This window comes from Zosterops lateralis (assembly GCF_965231275.1).
Source record: "Zosterops lateralis genome assembly, chromosome: 1".
Lineage (NCBI taxonomy): Eukaryota > Metazoa > Chordata > Aves > Passeriformes > Zosteropidae > Zosterops > Zosterops lateralis.
The window spans coordinates 30,158,683-30,180,380 of NC_139762.1; the positions used below are offsets into that span (position 1 = coordinate 30,158,683).

The 21,698-nt window shown below is 35.9% G+C and overlaps 1 protein-coding gene across 1 annotated transcript in view; it reads right to left on the bottom strand.

Moving 5' to 3' along the window:
* The window catches only part of AGMO (alkylglycerol monooxygenase), a gene marked incomplete at its 5' end in the record, with an annotated part of 191,022 nt that overhangs the window by 81,720 nt on the left and 87,604 nt on the right, over positions 1-21,698 (bottom strand). The window contains 6 exons of the mRNA XM_083855917.1: positions 497-579; positions 7,579-7,695; positions 8,188-8,322; positions 9,216-9,295; positions 9,410-9,475; positions 11,532-11,598. Of these exons, the coding sequence (XP_083712043.1) occupies positions 497-579; positions 7,579-7,695; positions 8,188-8,322; positions 9,216-9,295; positions 9,410-9,475; positions 11,532-11,598 (548 nt within the window). The remainder of the gene's footprint in view (positions 1-496; positions 580-7,578; positions 7,696-8,187; positions 8,323-9,215; positions 9,296-9,409; positions 9,476-11,531; positions 11,599-21,698) is intronic.

The following is a 21,698-nucleotide window of genomic DNA, read 5'->3' on the forward strand; positions in this document are numbered from 1 at the left end:
TCACTGGCCTGGTGAATTCAAGATCCAATTTCATTTGAAGCCATACTGATTAAGTTCAGTCTCAAGTCTACACCATCTTTCACATGATTTTGAGCCTACTCTGAGCCACACTGTGTACTCTTCATATACCATCACTGTATCTGGCCCCAAGGGCTCGCACAATCTGACCCTGATCAGCCTCACACAGCTGGCAGGCCCCACTCACCTGCCATTGTCCCAAACACAGACCCAATAAATGCAAGCACAGAGGAAGACATGACAAACCCATCCCAAAACTTTTCTGCAGGGACAATACAGATGTAGTCACTACTTGCTATGGGAACAATCCTGGATTTAGGTGCCAGCTAGTCATGTGTTATTTCCTAGTCAACAGACACCCATGTATGGGTCTGGGTAATGATATTTCTTTATCAATATAATTTCTGAGACTTACATATAGTTATAAATAATCCATAATGAAAGAATTAAGAAAACCCCCCCATATTTTGTATCTTACTTGTTCTCCATAAGCAGTCCAAAAGATACCAGGGACAGAATGATAAAGCCAATTCTCAGGAGAACTGTTCCCTGTGATAGCATCTGTTAAAAGGCAGACAAAAAATTCATTCAGAGTAATTTTTTGGAGAGAAACAGTTTTTATGGAACAGTAGCTTCAACTTACTCACTGATTGAAGCTAGTGTCCCCTTTTAAAGTAATTTTGCTACTTCAAATTTTAGAAAAAAAAAAATCTGCTACGGATAGCACTCATACCTGGAGTGACCACCTTCACAGTTGTTTCCTGTATTTCCAAATTAATGTTTAATGTTATCACCTTCTGTCCTATGTGTTTTTTCCCCAAAGCAATTTGATTTCCTTTTGACTCTAATCAAGAGGGAAGAAACTTACTTCTAGATAAAAATCCCAGCAGCCCTGTCCTTTAAATGTCATATTATGTTACCAGGTCTTTGCAATCATCATCTTTGAATCTCAATGGATACAAAAGCCAATGTACTCATGAGAATAACAACTCACATTACATGATCGTATTTAAGAAGAAACAAAATTAAGGTTTTTCTTTCATGGTAACTTGACACTTGGTTCCCAAGTCAGCAAAACTTTTTAGTTCATATCATTAACTTCAATCAGACTTAAAACACTTTTAAACATTAACATGTGCATGAGTACTTGGATGAATAGCAGCATGAGGACTTCTGTCCTTAAAATTTACATCAAAATGACAATAGCAAAATTCAGAATAACAGAAAATATTTTGATTGCAAAGTTTGAATTTTTAAAATTTATTAAATATTTATTTTGTATTCTACACAACTGCCTTTGAAAATCCAATATTTAATCAGTTTTCTTTTTCCCTCCCTGATTTTGTTTCAAATATTACTTTTAAAAAGCTTTTGGTTTTTTAATAAAACAAAACAAAAACCAAAAACATACAAACAACCAAAAAAAAAACAAACACCAAACAAAAACAGAAGTAGTGGATCTGACTGAGTTATAGAAATTCTTTCTTGCTTCAGCAGCAAAAGAGTTTATGAACAGCATCTTGTGCTTTATTTTCAGGCATTGTAAAAATAGAACTCCACAAATGTCTGCCCTGATTTCAATAAATCCCATTCAGTGACATGTCCAACTTCCTTCGGTCATGGCCCCAACCTCTCAGAGATCTAAGGTAAGTATCTGTGAGCATGAGAGGCCACAGGAGGATATTCTCAAGTTTTACAGCTGTGTGAACTTAGAGTGCCCATGTTTGCAAAACACATCACACCACACACTCAGTCTGGGCAGGTTTCTGTTGTTTTACTGAAGCATCACAAACACCTACTTAGATATCCTCAACAGTTATTGAACAAAGAAAACTCAATCCCAGCCATGAGCAAGCTAAACAGCAGCCTCACCAGTTTACAAGCCAGAGTACAATTCTCACAAATGACACCTGTCAAGCCACTCTGTTGCACAGATTTTTACCAGGTTAGAGTCAAACTTACTACTGCATTTCAACATTACCAGTCTGTTCCATTCCTCCTTGTGATAAACTTTTCATCGTTAGCAATAGGAGAATTTTTTTTGAAGTAACAGAACTTTTGGACAGAGCTTTTTTTGTAAAAATCAGGCATGGAGTCTATTTGAATTTAATTACATGAGAAGTACTTCAACTGCTCAGCTAGCTATACTGAATTCAACTTCCACTTCAGCTTCCTGTACAAACTGGGTCATACAAAAATTCAAGAAGTGAGCAAAGAAAAATAAGATTTGGCACAGGCATAAGGGAACTCACCCATAAATTTCTTAGAAATGCTTTGATAGGGTTTTCAGTGGTTGTTACTTGTCTGAGAAAGGAGTTTTCCAGGGAACAAAGACTGAAATTCAAGACTTTTCTCCTTAAAGAATGTCCTCACTTTTAAGTTGAAAAATTACACCTTTTTCAAAATCTACTCATTCTTGCCAGGTGTGTCTGATTTTTCTTTGTTTCCACTGCGATGTACCAGGGTCTTGCAGACTGCCTTAAAAATGCTCCCACAGTGGTAGAGCACTACCCTGAGAAGCAACGTTTTGTATCTTCTTAGGCAGGAAAGAGAACTAAACATCAAATCCAGATTTCCATCAAGTCACGGAATTGCTACATTACAATTTATGGCTAAAATCACAATTCATGGAAAAAGAATGAAACAGCAATGTTTTCATACAAGTGCTAATACTTGACTTCAGGAGGGATTCAACAGCATGTGCTATGAATGAGCAAGGGTGTCCCTAGTTTCCAGTTTTAAAGAGCTGCATAATTTCAAACTTTTCTGCCTTTTCAGTGTTCCCAAGCTGGCCAGTTTGACCCAGGCATCTGGGTTTCCTTGTGACTCCAGCTGCAGAAAACTGATACCAGCAGATAAAATAATGCTGATTCATTCTACCTGCCTTTAAGTTTACCGAAGTGCCTTGAAACATGTTATCAACCTAAGCTTTTGCTGAAACTCATGGAAAGAGAACACTGGAAATGTGGGAATAACCTAAGAACTTCGGGAGTTCCATTTATTGCCATTAGCTAGACTGCAAGCCTAAAGACTAAATTCGGTACTACATTGAGAGCTGGATTTGAGTGGATGGTGGAAACACTTCCCAAAAGCAGACAATTTCGGGTCATATTTTAGTGGTGGTTTTCCCATAACTTCTATCAAGGACTTTTTTATTAGCTTAAAGATATATTTTATTTACATTACTAGAATAGGAAAAAGAATTTAAATTATCCCCTACCTTTATCTACCACAAAAGAATACAGCACAAACTAAGAACTTGGAAGGAAATTAGTGAATTTCAGATCAGTTTTAAACATGGAGTTCCAGAAAAAAAAAAAAAAAAAAAGGGGAATAGAAATACATTTTAATATCTGTTCATATATCAGAAGAATTGAAGCAACCTTATGATTTGTTAAAAAATCAAACTCAAATGTAAACAAACCTTTATCTTTAAACAGTTAAAATGCTATATGAGATTCTTTGGCAAAATAACTACCCGAGACAGGTGTGATCTTATTTTACAGACTTGTTTTTTCAGGAAATTTTCCACTTCTTTTCAGACACACTCCTATTTGGATTATATTATTTTGAACACTAGCTATTTGTAAAATTCCTTATAGTCAATATGCGCTGTGGCCCAGAATGTGAAGGACTGGAGGACTCTAAAGCACAACCTCCAGATAAATTCAAATTGGCACTATCATCAGATTCATGCAAAAGCATGGGACTGTAATGCCTGAGTGTGGCAGCTTTCCACTTCCTAAAACATCCCAAAATGTGCATGCACCACATTTACACACAACAAAAAAATTCCCTCAATTGTACTGCTAGTCAAGGGTTGCTAAGAAATTTCAGTGAAATATACCATGATGCCATTGGGAATAATAGCTTTTAGAAAATCAGCCATACAATGTAATTTTTACCACTGTTAGTTTGCTTCCCTAACTTTCTCTTACAGTTTCAGTGGTAGAGTAATATGCTGCCTTTATTCTTTTATTTGCTTTCAAACATGTATCACCCTATGAAGTGGATGCTGGCAGCTAAGGCATCCATTTTCTAGGCATTACTGTACCAAAATCAACAAAATAGTCAGTGGGTTATATCACTAAACTAACATCATATATTAAATATATGCACTGCAAGCAGCAGTGCAAAAAGAATGTGCTTTTTACACCATTAGTGTTAGCATCTTTGTTCCACTTAAACATAGTCTGCATGGATGTATATATAAAATATATGAGTATTTATATACTGGAGTATTTGTATAAACAAAGAAGCACGTGGGACCACAGCAGGTTCCCCAATTACAAGTCAGCCACAACTTTGCAATGTGGTTATTGGCTGCAATCAAACAGAAAAAAAAAAAAAAAGTCTGTTGGATTTTCATTTCATTTAAAGCATTAAAAATATCTTTGAGCCTTAAAAAAGGTGTGTGTGGAGGGGGGAAGGTAACTATAGAATTCAGTAAGAAGTTTACACAGCTTTTTAATCAACAGAATGACACAGCATTATTCTTTTATGGCTTTTTAGTAATGAAAAAATAAATCATTTAAAGAAAGGAAATATTATTCCAAATTTGTGTTTAGATGAGCACTGAAATATTCAAAATTGACTTTTATATTGCAAAGAACCAGGTTTTTTATTCCTATGGAAGAATAACATGGATGCATTTTCTCATTCTGATTTGTGCAGTGGTTCAAAAGAGCTTCTAGGAATGATGTCAGCACATTTCATAAGTTAACAGTTGCCCTGCTCTCATACATCAGATGATCAGATACATTCAAAATTAGGGATGCTAATACGATGCTATGGGTTTTCTATTATTAGGTTTCTTTGATTGTATGAATTTATTTAAACTTAGAATTCATAGAAAAAAAAATTAATTCTTAGCAATATTCTGTACTTTGTGATGCCCTACTGAATGGATACATTAATCGTGTTCTTAATTTTCAAGAGAACTATCTTACTAATTTTCATCTAATTGAAGCTGTTCACATACTCATATAATTATAAGCACAGTAAATGTTACAGCATCTCTTAACAACAAAAAAAGACACTGCAAAATGTATTTAAGGTGCACTTCACTTTGATTTATATGATACCTGAAGTTCTGGAGCTATGAGACTTTTGCTTTGAATGTACTGCAGTTTTACACTCCTAGCACTCTCTCTGGGACTGATCCAAATCCCATTTCTTCAAGGAGCTTTGGATCAGATCTAGATGTGCAGAGCTCAGAAAGCAATTTTTATTCGCTGGATGTAGTGCAGATCACTATATAGAAAACAAACACTGTATGCTCTCTCCTGTGGAAAATATATATTTGTTCTTTCCTGTTTTACTCTTTTCATAAGTTAAATGTAGGTCATTCAGACAGAAGGTATATGGTTGCTCTTTATGGATAGAGAAATTTAACACTTCTACAGGGCGTGAGACCAAACACTGAGCAACTGTAATCACTTGAGAAATGTAATAGCTGTGTGCTGTGTCTTATGGCTGTTATGAAATGGAACTTATACCTAAAGATGAGGAAAACAGTTAGTTTTCTCCATTTATGGAGCTATGCCACAGTTATGACATAATTCATAGCCAGACAGAACGTTCCAGTTGTATCCATAGACATTTCATAACTCAGTGTAGTGGAAAGCTGATATTGAAGAAAGATTTTTGCCAAGTAAAGTTATTCATACACAAGCTTCCTTCTCATGACAGCTTCCCCACTGTACTGCAGAGCAATGCTGGAACTCCGCCTTGGGACCAGCACTTTCTACACCCACGCTGAAGGTTTATGTCCTGAGATGAGGTGTGCTCCCAGGCCCCTGTGCTCTCCTTTTTGTCCTTACTACCTTATTACCCTGAAGTTTTGTGCAGAGAATTTTCTAGTTGCTTCTCCTCAGGAAGTTCATAAATGGTGCATCTTCAGGATGTTTCCTCCATGACTGAAATAATTTAGTGATTATCTGGGGCTTGGGTGCATTTTTCAACTTTCTTTATTACTCATTCTTAAACAGCTGCAGTTACCAGCAGATAAAATAATGTGGATCATCCATTTTTCCTTCCACGACCAGAAAAAGGCCGAAAGAAAAAAGAAGAAAAAATAGAAAAAAATCAGACTCCTCAAGTCTGGCTGCTGAAAGCAACAGCAACAGAGTAAAAAGAAAACAAACCCAACAGCAGAATGAAAAAAATGAAAAAAACCTCAGAGTTTGATTCTTATGAAAATGTAGGAATCCAGAAGTATATCTGGAAAATCTTGCAGAGGTTTTTCTCAATATAGGAACATTGACAATCGTGTGTAGTGTTTGACTTGTATATTTTGGAGATATTTATTCATACCTTTGGCTTAATTTCTTGTCCTTTTAATAGACTAAGCCTCAGATGATTTAGTAATCTCCTAATTCCCCACAACTGCAGTGTGACCCTTTGCAGAGGTAAACACAGTACATAGACTAACTCCATACTAATCCAAAGAGTATCCCTGAGGTAGCTTTTATATTATACCAGGAATGCTATGTACTGCAGTGTCCAATGAAGGGGACAGGGGACAGTGACCACTGTAGGCTAAGGGTTGGAGATTGCCAGGTGAGCATGCCAGGACAGGGTTGAAGAACCCGAGGGGCCCTTTGTATGTTTGCAGCCTGCCTATGGCAACATGGGTGACACAAACACAGTAGGAACACTGCTGTTTAACTGGGAGGGGGGGTGGGAGGGCTGTGTGTGATTAGAAACAGTTTAAGAAGAAGACCAAAGGACATTTTATCAAACAAATAGAGTTTTGTGGTGTTTTCTTGAGAGGTCTTAGACTTCTTTTATGGAGGTATTATATACATTAAATCCTGCTTCATAACTATGAAATTTTAGCTTTAGTACACAAGGGATAGTTATAAAGACGGGAAAGAAAAAACAGAGCTTGGAAGGATGTGAAACCTTAGAAGCAGTTAATGTCTTGATTCTTTTAGGTGGACGTGGCCTTGAAGTCCCCTTCACAGGCTGCCAGGTATCCATAGAGGAACCATTCACCACAGAGATTCCATCAGGCAAACTTGTGGTGATAGATACATGCCTCTACTTGCTGTGCTTCTATCAGTGCTGTTGTATCTTGGTGATTGGAAGAAAGATCTGCCCTGACTTTGTGTTCCTGCAACTCTGAACTCCTACTGACACCAATCCACCCATCTGCAAGCACTGCAAGACCATTGCAATCTTCCTTCTAAAGCCTGGGCATCTAATGGTATGACCAACCTTAACATCTTGAAACTCCATAGTTTCAACCCTCATGAGTTTCTAAAAACTGAAGCAGACACATACGTCTTCTAGGCAAATCATTTATATTAAGTAAATAATCGATACGGTTATTAAAAACTGTTTACTAAACAATATCAAATGTATATTTAATAGCATGGAATTACATATTTAGCCATTTATGCTAATTCCTTTTATAGAATCTAGTTATTATTTTTATAGTTCAAATAAGACATGAGTTGGCTGTAGAGCCACTGCCCAATCCTTTAATATTGAAACATGTTGTGCATCATTGCTATTAGCAGGAGATGTTATTTCATAAAGGAAGGAATTACTTACAGTCATAGAAGCAAGAAGTTCGGTGTACAAGTCCACTATAACAGCAAAATGTACAAGTGCATAGCAATTAAGATAAGCTGGTACATATGGATTGAAGGGAACTTCTTTTCCAGTGATCTGTATAAAGCAAAACAGTTATTTGCCTTCAAGAGTGACCTGCTCCAGCCTGTTGCTCCTTAATATTCTTTACACTTACAAGCACAAAAGGGGAGACAGATAATTGAAGAAAGATAATCTACTGTCAAACTTATGTACTACCTAGTTTGAGACAGAGTTTAATTTTTGTGTGTTTCTGCATGTCCACAGCTGAAAAACAAAGAGAAATTACTGTACTCCATAAAAAAAAATTTGAAAATCTCTTCAGGAAATGAATAATGGAAAAATAACTTTAAAAACACGCTTTTTCCTTCAAATAAAAAGAAAAAAAATCCCACAGCTAAAACATTCATTTCCTTCAGTTTCTTTTCCCAATTCATCTCCCCCCATGCTTTATGACTGCTAATTTGCTAATTTAAAATAGCATGTGTAGAGTTTTTAACATTGATCCAGTAGCATTAAGAGGTCCAAGTAAATTACACACAACTGAAAGCCTGTGCATGTTCTATTTACCACTGGGATTTCCTCAGGAAGGCCAAGTCTAGGTTTGCCTGGTCCCCAGCCTGGCCCTTTGAATATGACAGAAAGCTTATTGCAGAATCCAGGTGTGGCCCAAAATGTGTTCCAAATATGAGCCAAGGGACGTAACTGGAAAAAAAAAAAAGAGTAAGTAATTTTTCATTATTACAAAATAAAGACTAATAAAGTATTTTATTTTATTAATTTTTAGTTCTTAAATAAATGATTTTTCAAACTCTGTAAAGAGAATAAATTAGATATAGATGAAGACAGTTCAGAAAACCTGGCTGAAGTAGGCAAAAGCAATATGAAGCCCTTGGTTAATTTGGTGAGGATTACAATGACTTCTGCTCAAAGAAAAATCTGTTTTTCCATCTGTGTCTCCTGTAATAACTCCTGAGTATTTAGTGGTACTTTGTATGGCTATATTTATGTTGTATGATTTGGTTACTGTGACCTTCAAATGACATACTCTCAATAACTAGATTACTTAGTATCTGATTGAAATGGATATAATTGCACATCCTCCCACTTTTCCAGCCCGGACAGTAAAATTTCTCATTATTTGAGATTCTTCCTTGGATGAACAGTCATGAAAAGCAAATATGGACTCCACTGCTTCTCATGTTTTTGCAGAGAAATTTTGCCTAGCTTAACTGAAACCTGGACCAATAAATCACACTAATAAGTTGGGGTATTTTTGTTATTATATACTTTCGTCTATGCTTCACTATGTATTGCACTGCAAAACACATCTCATTCAGTCCAACACCTTATATATCACTGTTCTAATTAGTTGTTAATTTTACTGTATATATTTTCATGATTACTACAAACTCTGCATGTACTCAATGTAGTGAGTAGAAATGACTGTCTCATAATGAAATACTGAAGAAATTGTAGGTAACGTAAATGACTGGTCAGAAATGCAAGGATGGCCTCAACTGTGCCTCAGAAAGGAGTTTCTTTTGAATATGACTAATTGTTGAAGATATCAGAATCAGTGAAACAAACTATAGCACCTGGAGCATGATGGGATCAAATGAATTTACTGGATGTGTTAAGCCATATACAACTTTTGCATCTTCTGCCTCAAATGTTCCTGATGGAAGAAGAAAACAAAAGAATGACAATCAAATTCAAAATATATACATAATAATATACATATTTTTGCCACACTGACTAAACATGACAGAGAACACCTTCTGTTACTTACCAAATATCCTGTCCCAGATAATGAGTGTGCCACCATAATTTTTGTCAATGCAGTAAGGATTTCTACCTAAAATAAAAATTCAATTATGAGACAAGTAATAGGATAAAGAAAAATTCTAGGAACTGAATTATGATGGAAAATCATCATTTGCATCACTTTAAAATCTAAGAATAACTTTAAAAGATAGCTAACCCACCACTCCTCATACTTATATATATATTTACTTCTCCCTTAATAGCCTTATTGCTCTCTTTCTATTCAGATTCAAACATACAAATACAATGTGTCATGCCCAATATTTCTGTGAGATTGGAAAAGTAAAATCAGGCCAAAATACATTTATAAAAGACAAACTAAAAAGCAAACAAAAATTATCCCAGCAGTTTACACCTAAGAAAATACATGCTAAATACATATATATGTAGTCATCTCATTAATGTCTGTCAGGTGTCTCTATCCTCTGTGTCATATGTCTGATCCTGCACTATTAATTTCAGTGTGAGGAAAACTGATCCTTCTATGTTCTCTAGGGAATATATTTGTATATAAGCAGTACTCTAAAAGTTATGAGGGAAGAAACATTGGTTACACATACCTAAGTACATGGAGATGATCTGGAGCAACTGTACAGCCCCTGATCAGCTCCATAATGATTCAGCTTAATTCCAGTCAGGATGAGAGCAATAGCTCAGATTTACAGGTGAGCAAGTAAGAGCAGAGTGTCTCCCTGAGGATTACCAGTAGGTGTGCAAATTTTAAGGACTAGACACTTACAACATCACCACTGTGGGTACAGTGATTATATGTGAGGATATAGTAAACATTAGTGATATTCTCATTACATGTAACTACATTTGAGTCTGTTTTAAATTGTTCTTCCGTTCCCCTAGGTTTTTTTAAACTTACTATCATTGCACACTGAATGAGCTAAGGACATCTATGAAATCCAGTTCTGTTTCTCAGATATGTTCATGGCATTTTTCAGTATGCAGTGGAGTTATTAATACAATTTACATATGCAGTACAGTCTTGAAGGCCTCTGAATACTGACAAAAAAAATCAATCATCATGCATTTCTGTGAAGATAGATTTACCAATAATTCAAACAGTTGAAATTAAATTCCACTAAAATATTGTAAAATTCTCCTAAAACCTTGCCATGTTTTTCATATATATGATGCTTGAATTTGAGTGCAAAAGTGTGTTTGTTGATGATTCAGTAGTCAGGGAAGGATGATGTAATGGTGCATTTTGGGTTTTACCAGTTTTCTGCGTGCCTCTGTTCTTTGTTTTATAATGGTTTGTCCCATGTACCCCATGTTAAACTCCTTTTTGGTTTCTCCCAAATTATGAGTCCTGTCCATCACTCTGCAGCCCCACCCTGATGCCTGGAAAGTTCTAGTGAGGCTGTCGGGTGATTTGGCAGGGTCCCGGTTCTCCACTCCCCTTTTTATGCATGGAATTGTTCTACTGTGTGTCCTTTGTGTTCTGGGTCACTCCTCCCCACCCCAGGATTGGTTCCAGGCTGTCTCCTTGCCCTGACCCCACCCCGGTACTTAAAGTGAGACACAGAGGGGGAAATCAGCTTTTGGTAGGTTCCTTCTCTGGGTGAAATAAACCCCAGTTGAACCTCACGTGAGTCCTCTCTTCATTCCTCCCCACTGCCACGCTTCTGCCCAAGGCAAAGACAAGATGGGAAAGGTACCCAACTGTATCCCTTAAATGCAGGCTCGGTGCCAGAGCTAGCCAGAAAACAGGACGCGAGTTCCCTGAAAGCAGCACCGAACCCCCACAGGATGAGATATTTTTCTATCACTCTTCATACTTAAAAACATTGAATTTTTTTTTTGCTCAAAGTCATCAAGTTATTTCATTTTATCAAGACTTAATTTTTTGCTCAACAGTTAAACAAATAAATGTTTAAATTAAACATAAGTTCTAAATATATTTTTTAAAAACTCTAAAATTTCTAACTGAACAGGGACCACTTCTAAGTTGAGGTTAAAACTAAAACCTTTCTGTAAAACCGATTCTACAGTACAGTTTTACTATATCACTATTACTACACAAATGGTGACCCTGAGAAAAAAAAAAGGAATAATAGGTTCCACTTTTATCTTACCATGGTGAACTCTGTGATGACTGGGAGTATTAAGTATCCATTCCAGAGGCCCAAGTTTGGTGATAACCTTAAAAAATGTAATGTTTCAATGAACGTGAAAATATTGTATAAGACCAAGAAGAAGTAGGGAAATGAAAAGGAGAAAAAGCTAAAGAGAGCATGTTTATCTTCTGGAGAACTACATGAAAAGACAGAAGTGCAATTTTTTCTTTTTCTGAATAATTTCACTGCATAGCAGTTAGAAAAAAAATTCATTAAAAATATTAAAATAAAAGTAATAAATTAAATTTATTTTTGGTCCAGAAGCTAATTTCTTCTGATCTAGAATGAAAATTTCCTTATTGTTTTTATCATTATTCCATGAGAATATTTGAGAGAACTGGCAATCATGAACTGGTAAGATGGAATCACAGGGAAGTGACTGTCCCAGTGGACTAAGCACTGGTGTGGCTACACCTTGAGTACTGTGTTCAGTTTTGGGCCTCTCGCTTCAAGAAAGGACATTGAGGGGCAGGAGCATGTCCAGAGAAGGGCAATGGAGCTGGTGAAGGGTCTAGAAAACATGTAATGTGAGGAGCGACTGAGGGAACTGGGATTGTTTAGCCTGGAGCAAAGGAGGCTTGGAAGGACTTCACTGCTCTTGACCTCCCCTGGTTGTAGTGAAGTTTAGATCAGTTTCTTCTGCCATGTCCCAAATGAAAGGACAAGAGGAAATGGCTTTAAGTTGTGCCAGAGGCGGTTCATATTGGACATGAGAAAAAAAAAAAAAAATCACTGAAAGAGTGTTTAGGCATTGGAATATGTTGCCCAAGGAGGTGGTAGAGTCACCATCTCTGGAAAAGTTCCAGAGGCATCTGGATGTGGCACTTAGGAGATATGGCTTAGGGGTGATTCTGGTGGTGCTGGGTTCACGGTTGGACTCACTGGTCTTGAAGGCCACTAAGAACCTTGATTATTCTGTGATTCCATACAAATTGTTTCACTCATTTTTCTTATCCATATCCAGTGACACTGCTTGGGATTCTGTGCAACTCTATCATCCCAGTCATGCAAACACTTTATGTCAGCAAATATCTGGCATTGACACAGAAACAAGTACTCCTTCCCCTTTCAGTACATTTGACTGCTTGTTTCTTCTATCAGTAACCTTCTCTTATCCCGGCACAAATGCACTAACACAACAAACCTGACTGGGGAACTGATGTAGATCAAAACTGCTTTTGTATTGTTTTTTAAGTTAGTTTAACTGGATCAGTCCCTGATTTTGGTCCAGCATATGGTCACAAATACACTGTTGTGAGTGGGAGGCATGAAAAGACAGTAGATCAGCATAAATTCATCATGGAGCTACAATCTAAGGCAATGACTCAACAGTACAGAAAGGTAGCCTTGATAATTTTAGTACCAAACCAAAAATGATAGAAATTATCCATTGCCAAAAGCCCACTCTGGTGTTTCAAGCTTTGTCAGAAAATGCTGATAAATTAAGTTTGCATCAGCAGGGTTTCTGCTAAATTAGATACTCTCAGCTACTAAGGAATCAGAAGAAAGCCAGCACTGACTTCAAATTTGGTGCTTTGGTTAGCTCAACGAAAGTGTGTGGACACCTGAGCACAGCAACCGTTCTTTAATCCCAAACATAAATCCATCTGTCACAAATTGATGCAATCACTGGATGACCAAAACGGACATCTATTCACAGTATATTCTGACATGGAATCCATGCACCATGTCTGATTATTGCCATAATGTCCTGCTATTAAAAGGGAGCAGGGGGCATTAAAGCAGCTAAATAAAAATGCTTAGACCTTACGAAACAAATCCAAGAAACCATAATTAATTTCCTTTTAGAGAAATTAATTAGTAAATTTAACACTCATGCTGCCAAAAGAGGTGATCTGTAATACAATAATAGAGATAATAATGGCAAAACAAACAAACAAACAAACATTTACGGGTGCAGTTATTACTCATGAGAGCAGGTCCATTCATCTAAAAAGGATTTTCATTCCTTTAAGGTTTACAGAACAAAGTCCTGAAATATGGCACTTCCATGTCTCTTCAATTACTGTTCTGCAAGTGCAAGTAGATTAAGATTCAAAAAGCAGACTTACGATATTCCTGAGATGTATTTAAATTGCTATGAATCAGGCAAATATAATAAAAGGAAAAAAAATATCGTTTTCCCCATTTTTTCTCTTCAATAACAGCAAAAAGAATTGGTTAAGTAGAGAATTCCTGTAATTGAAGGAGTATAGAAATACGAAAATTCTTCATGTACAGAGAACTAATATTTGGACCATCTTTCCCAAAATCCTGCTCACACTTGACAAGAAAAACAGAATCCTGAGACAAGTTTGTTTTGTTTCATTTAGCTATGAAGCCAAGAAGAACATAAGCAGGATCAGCTCTCTCTCAAAATAAGTTAAAGTCTTAAAAAGACCACCTCAAGGTAAGAAACAATTCATCATTCATGCTAGCTCCATTTCCTGCCTTTCTCAAGCAGAACATCCCACTGTTTAAGATATGTGAGATGTGACCATTACATTAATTTATTCTGAGACAAATGCTTTGAATTGAACTGCAGCCCAGCACCTGAGAGCATTGACTTATCTAATAGACCACAACTAACTTTGATTCAGTTGGTTTTAATGTATTTTTAGCTCAGCATTTTAACAATTTTTGTAAAAATAAACCAAGTGAGTACTAGGAGAGCAGGGAATCAGTTAGGATTAGCAGTCTTCACCTTTACCCTGCAGGTGGATCATAACAAAATGTCCTCAGAATGAATGCCTTCAGATCTCAATACCCAGCTGATCGAATTAAAATTTTAAAACTAAAATTCATCCTTTTGAAAGTCTACATAGCACATCCTTATACTAAAGCAGAACTTTTTGTCTTGAGACTCTCTAAGGACATCAGGGTAAAACTTTATATAAATTTATATATAAAATTTTATATAATCTTTTCTAACTAATAATAGTGAAAGTACTTTCTTTGGGTAATGAATCCGCTCTCATCCTTAAAAACAGTCTTTGAGTGATGACATATAAAAATCTACTGAAATATCTTCTCTATGGCATAATTGGTGATTGATACCCAAGCCTACTTTGATTCATCATTCACTCAGGGTCACCTCCACTGCAAAGACATTTTAGCCCCACTCTGGCAAAAATATCATCTGAGACAATTATAACCACATGACTTTAAAGCTCAGAGGGGGTGCAAAACTCTGTACCTGATGAAGCAAAAATCTAGTATGTTGACATTAGCAATTCATAAATCAATTCTTTGTCTAAAACACATCAAAAATATTTTTCCACCAGATAGTCAAAATAGTACAGGGTGCTATTTCTAGAAACTTCCTGTGCCATCAGTAAGTTTACATGTAGATATTTAGCTCATTCCTAAAAAAAAACATTAAAAACTGTTGTCAGAGGAAAAAATTTGGTGCCAAAAATTTATAAATGTATAAATGCTATAAATATAACCATATGTCTTTCCAAGAAACAGAAATATATCACCACTGAAAAGCTGAATTTTAAAGGCTCTTGCAGCACGTACATGACAAACAACACAGCTCTTTTGTTTAAATTTGTTGAATTTTTCTATATTCTGCCATATTACCCAGGGCAAAACTCCTACAAGCAGATTTTTCACCAAAGTAAATTGGATAGGATAGTAAGACAATTTTTGCCAGACAAGATTCTGACATGGTCATGTCAAGCTGACAGGGACTTACTGTAGTCATACTGAAAGAAATTAATTTCATAAGAACTGACTCATAACAAAATTTATTGTGGTGTAGCAACAGCCCTGCTTCAAAAGAATCTCCAGAGAGAAAAAAGGCGGTGGTAAGCATTCTACCTACCCATCTACCTTTCATCTGTCAGTCTATCCTTATTTCTGTGTCTTTATTATGTCCAGACATTTTCCTTAGAGAATGGCAATTTCAAAGTAGCTCATAAGCATTCTTTGTAGCAGTAACCTAGCTTACACTGCAGTTGTAACCAGTCACCAAAGGACATAGACCACTAAGTTTCAGGCATTCAGACAGGAAAACATTTTCAGCTTACAAATGTCATTGTACTCAAATTGGTTTCTTAGAGTAAGAGCTTTCACGATGTTCACAGATCAGGAAAAAAAAATTAAACTTTTTAAACAACACCAAATAAATGCGATAAGAAGATCAGCTTAGTTTTTGATGCTTGTAATTTTTGTAATTGATATTTTAATTTTAAAAAACCTGCTACTCTAGTTTTTGTATCTGACTTTTTTATTGGAAAGTATTGAAAAAGTACAAAAAGAATAGTCAAAATGGCAATGTTCAGTAACCCTACCATCAGTACTTCAAACTTTATTTCATATTACTCACAAAAAAAAAAAAAAAGTCTGCTTGTGAACAAAAAATAATTCTATTCTGCATGTGATTATCTTAAAGTCATTTGTGGAATACAGAAAAATACCTACAGATCCCCTAGAAGTTGAAATACCCCAACTGTTGTCCAACAATAACCTTATCTGTATTTTGACCAATATGACTGGGGGTTTACATTTGTGTTTGTTACCTGATACAGACACCTACTGTTCTAAATCAACTCCTGTCTCCAATTTTTCCTTTCTCAACACATCATGTGCACCTAAACTCCCATGCCAGTGACCCATAGATGAACTGCAACATTCCAACAAAACTCTTTTCCTGTTTCCTTTATTTTTTAACATCCCATTGCCACAAAATAATTTTTCACTTGTCAAAATCCTTACAAATGGACTCAATAAAGTACCTCCAAATCAAATATGCAGGCATCACATTTATATAGGTTATAAAAGTTTTGTCTACAAAACATGTTTTCTTCTTTCTTTCTTTTCCTTAAAAAGCCAATGTATTTCCTCTGTTATACTTGGGTATTACTAAAGAATAAAGCAGAATTACTGACAATAATTGAAGCAACTCCAAAAGCAGTGTAATAAATAAGGCATACTTAGAAATACTTTTCATACATTACTGGAATTGAAATCTTCAAATATAATGAGAACTAAATGGGTTTTTTTATACAATAGCCATTCTTATATAAAGATGTTTCCTTTGTGACAGCAATCCCTAGCCCAAAGGGAAAGAACATTATGCAATATCTCTTGTGGCATGTAAGCACCTCCGTTTGCGGTCTCAGAGTTTGTCAGCACCAAGGGAAGTCTTTATTGCCTGGTACCTGCACCATTTCAATGTAGTTCTTGTTTAAGTAATGAGAAAAAATCGTGACATGAAATCCAAGGGAAACTTTACATCTTGTGTAACAACTCCTCCTGTCACCACTACCACATGAATCTTTACTTAGCTCTGTTTCAACGTCAATGTTGGGAAGGAATGTCAACTGAGTAAAACAGGCAACCTTACACTAAAACCATTCGCATATAAAAAATGTTCTGGGTTGATTTTTTTTTTTCTTTTGAGCATAAGGAAAGCTGTTTGTAGCACAGCATTACTTTCAGTATCATAGTGTTATTGATGTGCAGGACAGGAGAGGGTAAATTCATCCCTGGAGCATCACTAAGGAGCACTCTGAACTCTGGGCTTTCTGTTAGACTAGTTGGTAGTAAAACACATATTACAAGTCATTTCCTCATCAAAATCAAGGTAAGATTCTTATTCCTGGTATATAAATCTATATTTCAGACAGTCTGGTGGGGAAATTTTAAAATATGACCTTAATTACATTCCCCAGTAGAGCTGCTGTGTTAATTCAGGACAACACACCCATGTATTTATACAGATGGCTCTAGTGATCAGATTTGCCATGTAAAATCTCTACAGGGAAGCTGAGGAAAGGCAGAACTCCTAGGATATGTGCTCGTCTGCCAGTTTCACACTTTGAAATCCTTGGCAAACTCGGATTTATACACCGCCAACTGTTTTCCTATCTGATTAGGCAGTTTTCTACTCCAGTAAGCATGTAAAATGGATATAGCTGAATTTCCACACTGAGGAGTGAAAAAACAATATTTATAGTTTAGAAATAAAACAAGTGAGAGGAATCAGGCCTGTTGGGATCATAAATAGTTTCACAGAGGGTGAATTTCTGATAAATCTGGATTGTAGGAACGGGAGGTGAAAGCCTAGTTTTAATGGACAGTCTGGTTCAGGGCATATTTATATATAAACATACAGACTTACAAAATGTGTCTATAATAAATTATCTTGAAGGCAGGCTGTTGTCACTTTTCCTTGTTTTACACCTCAACCAGGAGGTAAGGTTTGAATCAAATTGGCATCTTACATGAATATTTAAGTTAACTGTTTCAACAAGTGGATGCAACCTATTTGTTTTCTTTATAGGTCCAATTAAGCCTTGTGGGAAAGGTGAGCACATATAGGAAATTTCAATCAATTTTTCCACAGAAAATGAAAAGTAACTGATTGGCTTAATTGCAGCATTACAAATAGCAGAGCACGGAGCAAGTCACACTTTCAGTCATATATCAAGTTAAGCATTTTAAACAAACTCCAGGAGAAAAATTGCTACACTATTTCAGTATTTTTCAGCAGCCTGACAAATACATTCTGGCAATTGCAGGAAAAAACTCCAAAAGTCATAAATCAGTATGCCAGTCCTGAAATAAACTAAAATATAACCAAGTGAGGCTCTTAATCTTCCTTTTTAAACAGATCAAAAAATAGTCAGCAGCCTATACTTTGTGATTTTAACAAAGAAGGGTCTTTCAAATTTTCTGTTGGCTTTGAAGCTATAACTAATTTAAGTAGATTCTCAATGAATACAAGCTATGAGAAAAACTCAAAAGCATTATGTGTAATAAGATGGAAAAAGAGGGTTTCTTTTTTACAAAGAACAGGATCTCTAACATTATTAATGTGGTATTCCTCCATTATTACATTACATTTATTTGGTAAATGAATTGTTTGGATTCTTCTTCCAGGATGCAGAATGTACTGAATGTGTTACAGCTTTAAGCATATCACTTCACTTTATTTTGATAATTCTCCGGGACATAATAGACAGAAGTGATCTAAACAAAATTTTTTGAAGTACGGTCTTTAGTTTTAGGGTTTCTGCAGGCAAATTAGCAATAGTCAGGCCCACTGTTGCTGAAGTAAACATTTCACAGCTGTCACTTGCAAGAAATCTTTGGTGCAAAGAACAGAAGCCAACACTCATACTCAAGGACTTAACTATTAGGATCCAAATTTAAGTCACTGATTACGTTCTTGTCCCAAAAATTTTTTATTTCTGGCCTCACTAGTGACCCAGCTTCAACAGGGGTAGGGGAGGATTCTTCTGTCTGGATTGCTGCCCATCAAATGCAAACCACCAACATAACCCTATCATCGTGGAGCAGCCACTCTTGAGATCACGGCTCCTGTGCTGCATGTTGAATTCAGAGCAATTGGGTGCACAGCATAGTTAAAATAGGAGTTCACACACAGTTAAAATAGGAGGTTCGTCCTGACACTACTAAAGTGCAGCACTGGCATCCTGAATCATCACTGAGCTTTTGGGTGCCAAGGAAGGAACTCCAAACTTCATCCCACTATGTTTTTCTACAGTATGCTGTGTTCAAGTGCAGCCTACACTTAACAGGACAAGAACAGTGTGCTCTCTTATGAATGTTTTATTTTCTCTCTCTTTTGTTATTCTTTTTCTTTAAAACAAAAAGCAGAGTTATATGCCTTATATATCTAGAAAGACAATACTTTTTTCCCCTCATGGGGCAAGTGAAACATGGAAAACTGGAACATATTTTACAGTTATTGCAAGTATTTGTGTTTAATGATAGCATTGTCAGCTTTGCTCTTTTCTGAGTTCTGGCAAGTGCAGTGATGACAAGACTTTGATCCTACAGGTTGGTCAGAAAATCTAATAAGCCCTTTTGGCAGACAGGCTGGATTGAAGCAGTGAGATCTCTTTGTTTCTTGGAATCATGCTTAAGTTTTAATGTCTGTATTGCATATATAGCCTATCTGGACCTACAAAGTCACTGTCTGCATTAAAGAAAGTATGTTTATCTTCCTGGTGTTTTTTTGAATTCGTTCTCTTTCTCTCCAGAGTAAGCATGCGATTTGAGAGTTTGAAGCAGACAAATAATGATTTTATGAGTGATAAAATCAGCAGCTATCAGGAACAGGGCAAGAACTTTTTTTGTAAACTTTAGTTTGGGTTTTTTATGCAAATCAGCAAATAATTCTTGCCTTATTGTTTTTAAAATAATTTCTTGGATCTTTGTTACAGTGAGAAAGTATGCAATAGGCTGTCAGATGATGCTGCCTGTTTCTAGGAATTCCAGTTAAATCATCATGTCATTGAATGTTCACTGACACAATCTCGAACATCAGACTAAGAGAATGGCTGTAATCACCTCTAATTACCTTCATTCCTTTGATGACTTTTACAAAAGTCTTCTGAATAGTAAAGTTCTGATTCCTTGTAACCTGACAGGGACAGATGTGTGTGTTTCTAATCTGAAAGGGAACATCAGACAGAGCTGTCTCTATTTATGGCTAACGTGGCCAAATTAAAGGAAATAACTTCATTATTTCATTAAATGAAGCAATGTACTAGAATTAAGAAAAATAAAGGTTTTCTTGGCATATGGTATTTGAATTCAAAGTGACCTTCTAGAATCAAATTCAAAACATACTGCAGTTTAGCAATTCTACTTAATATGTTGGATTATTACTGATTTTACCTTTTACTGATGATACTTTTTAGATTAAGAAAACAATCAACCCTCCCTTCCCCAACAAACACAAACTAAAATACCAGCAGCAAAACAAAAGCCAAACGTTTCTTATCCTGGCCAGAAAATCAGATCAGTTCATACTGTTTCCACTGTGATCCATGCAATATCACCTGTATGTCATGATATTGCAAACCCTTTCATGTGTTAAATTTGACTCGTATCTTACTGACCTAATACGAAATATTCACAGTCCAGTAAACTAAGAATAAATATATGACTTTGTAAACCGGGCCCAGAGATATTTTACCTCTCAACAAAGCATCTCCATTTTTATCTGCAAGCTATTCAATACTTTTGCTCTTTACCAAAACCCTCCTTCAACTCCACAAATCAACCACAAGAATAAAATTATCTTCTTTCCAATACAAACAGTAAAACATGTAAGAGTCAAATAAGTTTTGTAATAATCAAATAAATTTTGTTAAAATGCTTTTTAAATTCAAAAGTCTTGTTTCTTGATCAAATTTACTTTTCAGTTTTGAGAAACTGATTAAAAAACTACTGCAAATACCTGAAATAGATGAAATAGACTTTGTAACATTTTTTTAAATCCTGAAATCCCTTTTTGCTTATTTAAGTGAGACTATAGCACACAAGGCAGAGAACATAGGTCCAGGAAAATTGAGAAATTAAATTTGCAAAGAAATAGACCAATCTCAATTGTTAGGACCTGGAAGTTAATAACTGAATATTTTATCTATTATTTCATGCTGTCACTTATTTTTCATAGTGTCCTAATTATGATTCTTTCACCATCTAATAGATTTTTATCTCAAACAGCTTCTGCTTAAAAACACAAATATGTCCTCTAGAGTTTCAAGAATAGCTTTTGCTATTGATATGATGGTAATCTCAGGTGTACTCCTACTTGGAGGAACTTATGTATACTTTTATGTATTTTCCTTAATTTTACCTGGTTCCTCAATCTGGTGGTTTGATTTCCTTATTGGAAAAGAAAGTCAAAAGGAAACAGGTTTTTTTCCGAATCTGGCCTGCTTCCTAGGTACGATCTGATTGATGCAAGAATTTAAAGACTGGGACACAAGAGCTCACTTGAACTCAGGGAACCCAGATGGGCTGTGCAGGGCATGAAAGCATGAAGAATTCCCAATTTCTCTCTTTCAAAGCTTTTCATTAAAGAAAACTGAGCAGAAGCCAAAGGCAACAAAAGACTTAGACAAAAACCTTAGACCAGTACACACTGTGTGTGTGCAAGTGAAAAAAGTCCTTTTGACAAATACCATACACTTCCTCAACAAGTTTCAGTTTTACTAATGAGTAGTTTCTGATAAAAACAACTGTAGTTTTCCCCTGTATCTGTAGCAATTTTATGCCTCTCTTTCCAGTCTGCATGAGGTGTCACTAAAATTATTCCCATTCATCCCCTATTTTCACCCATGTTACTCCTGGTTA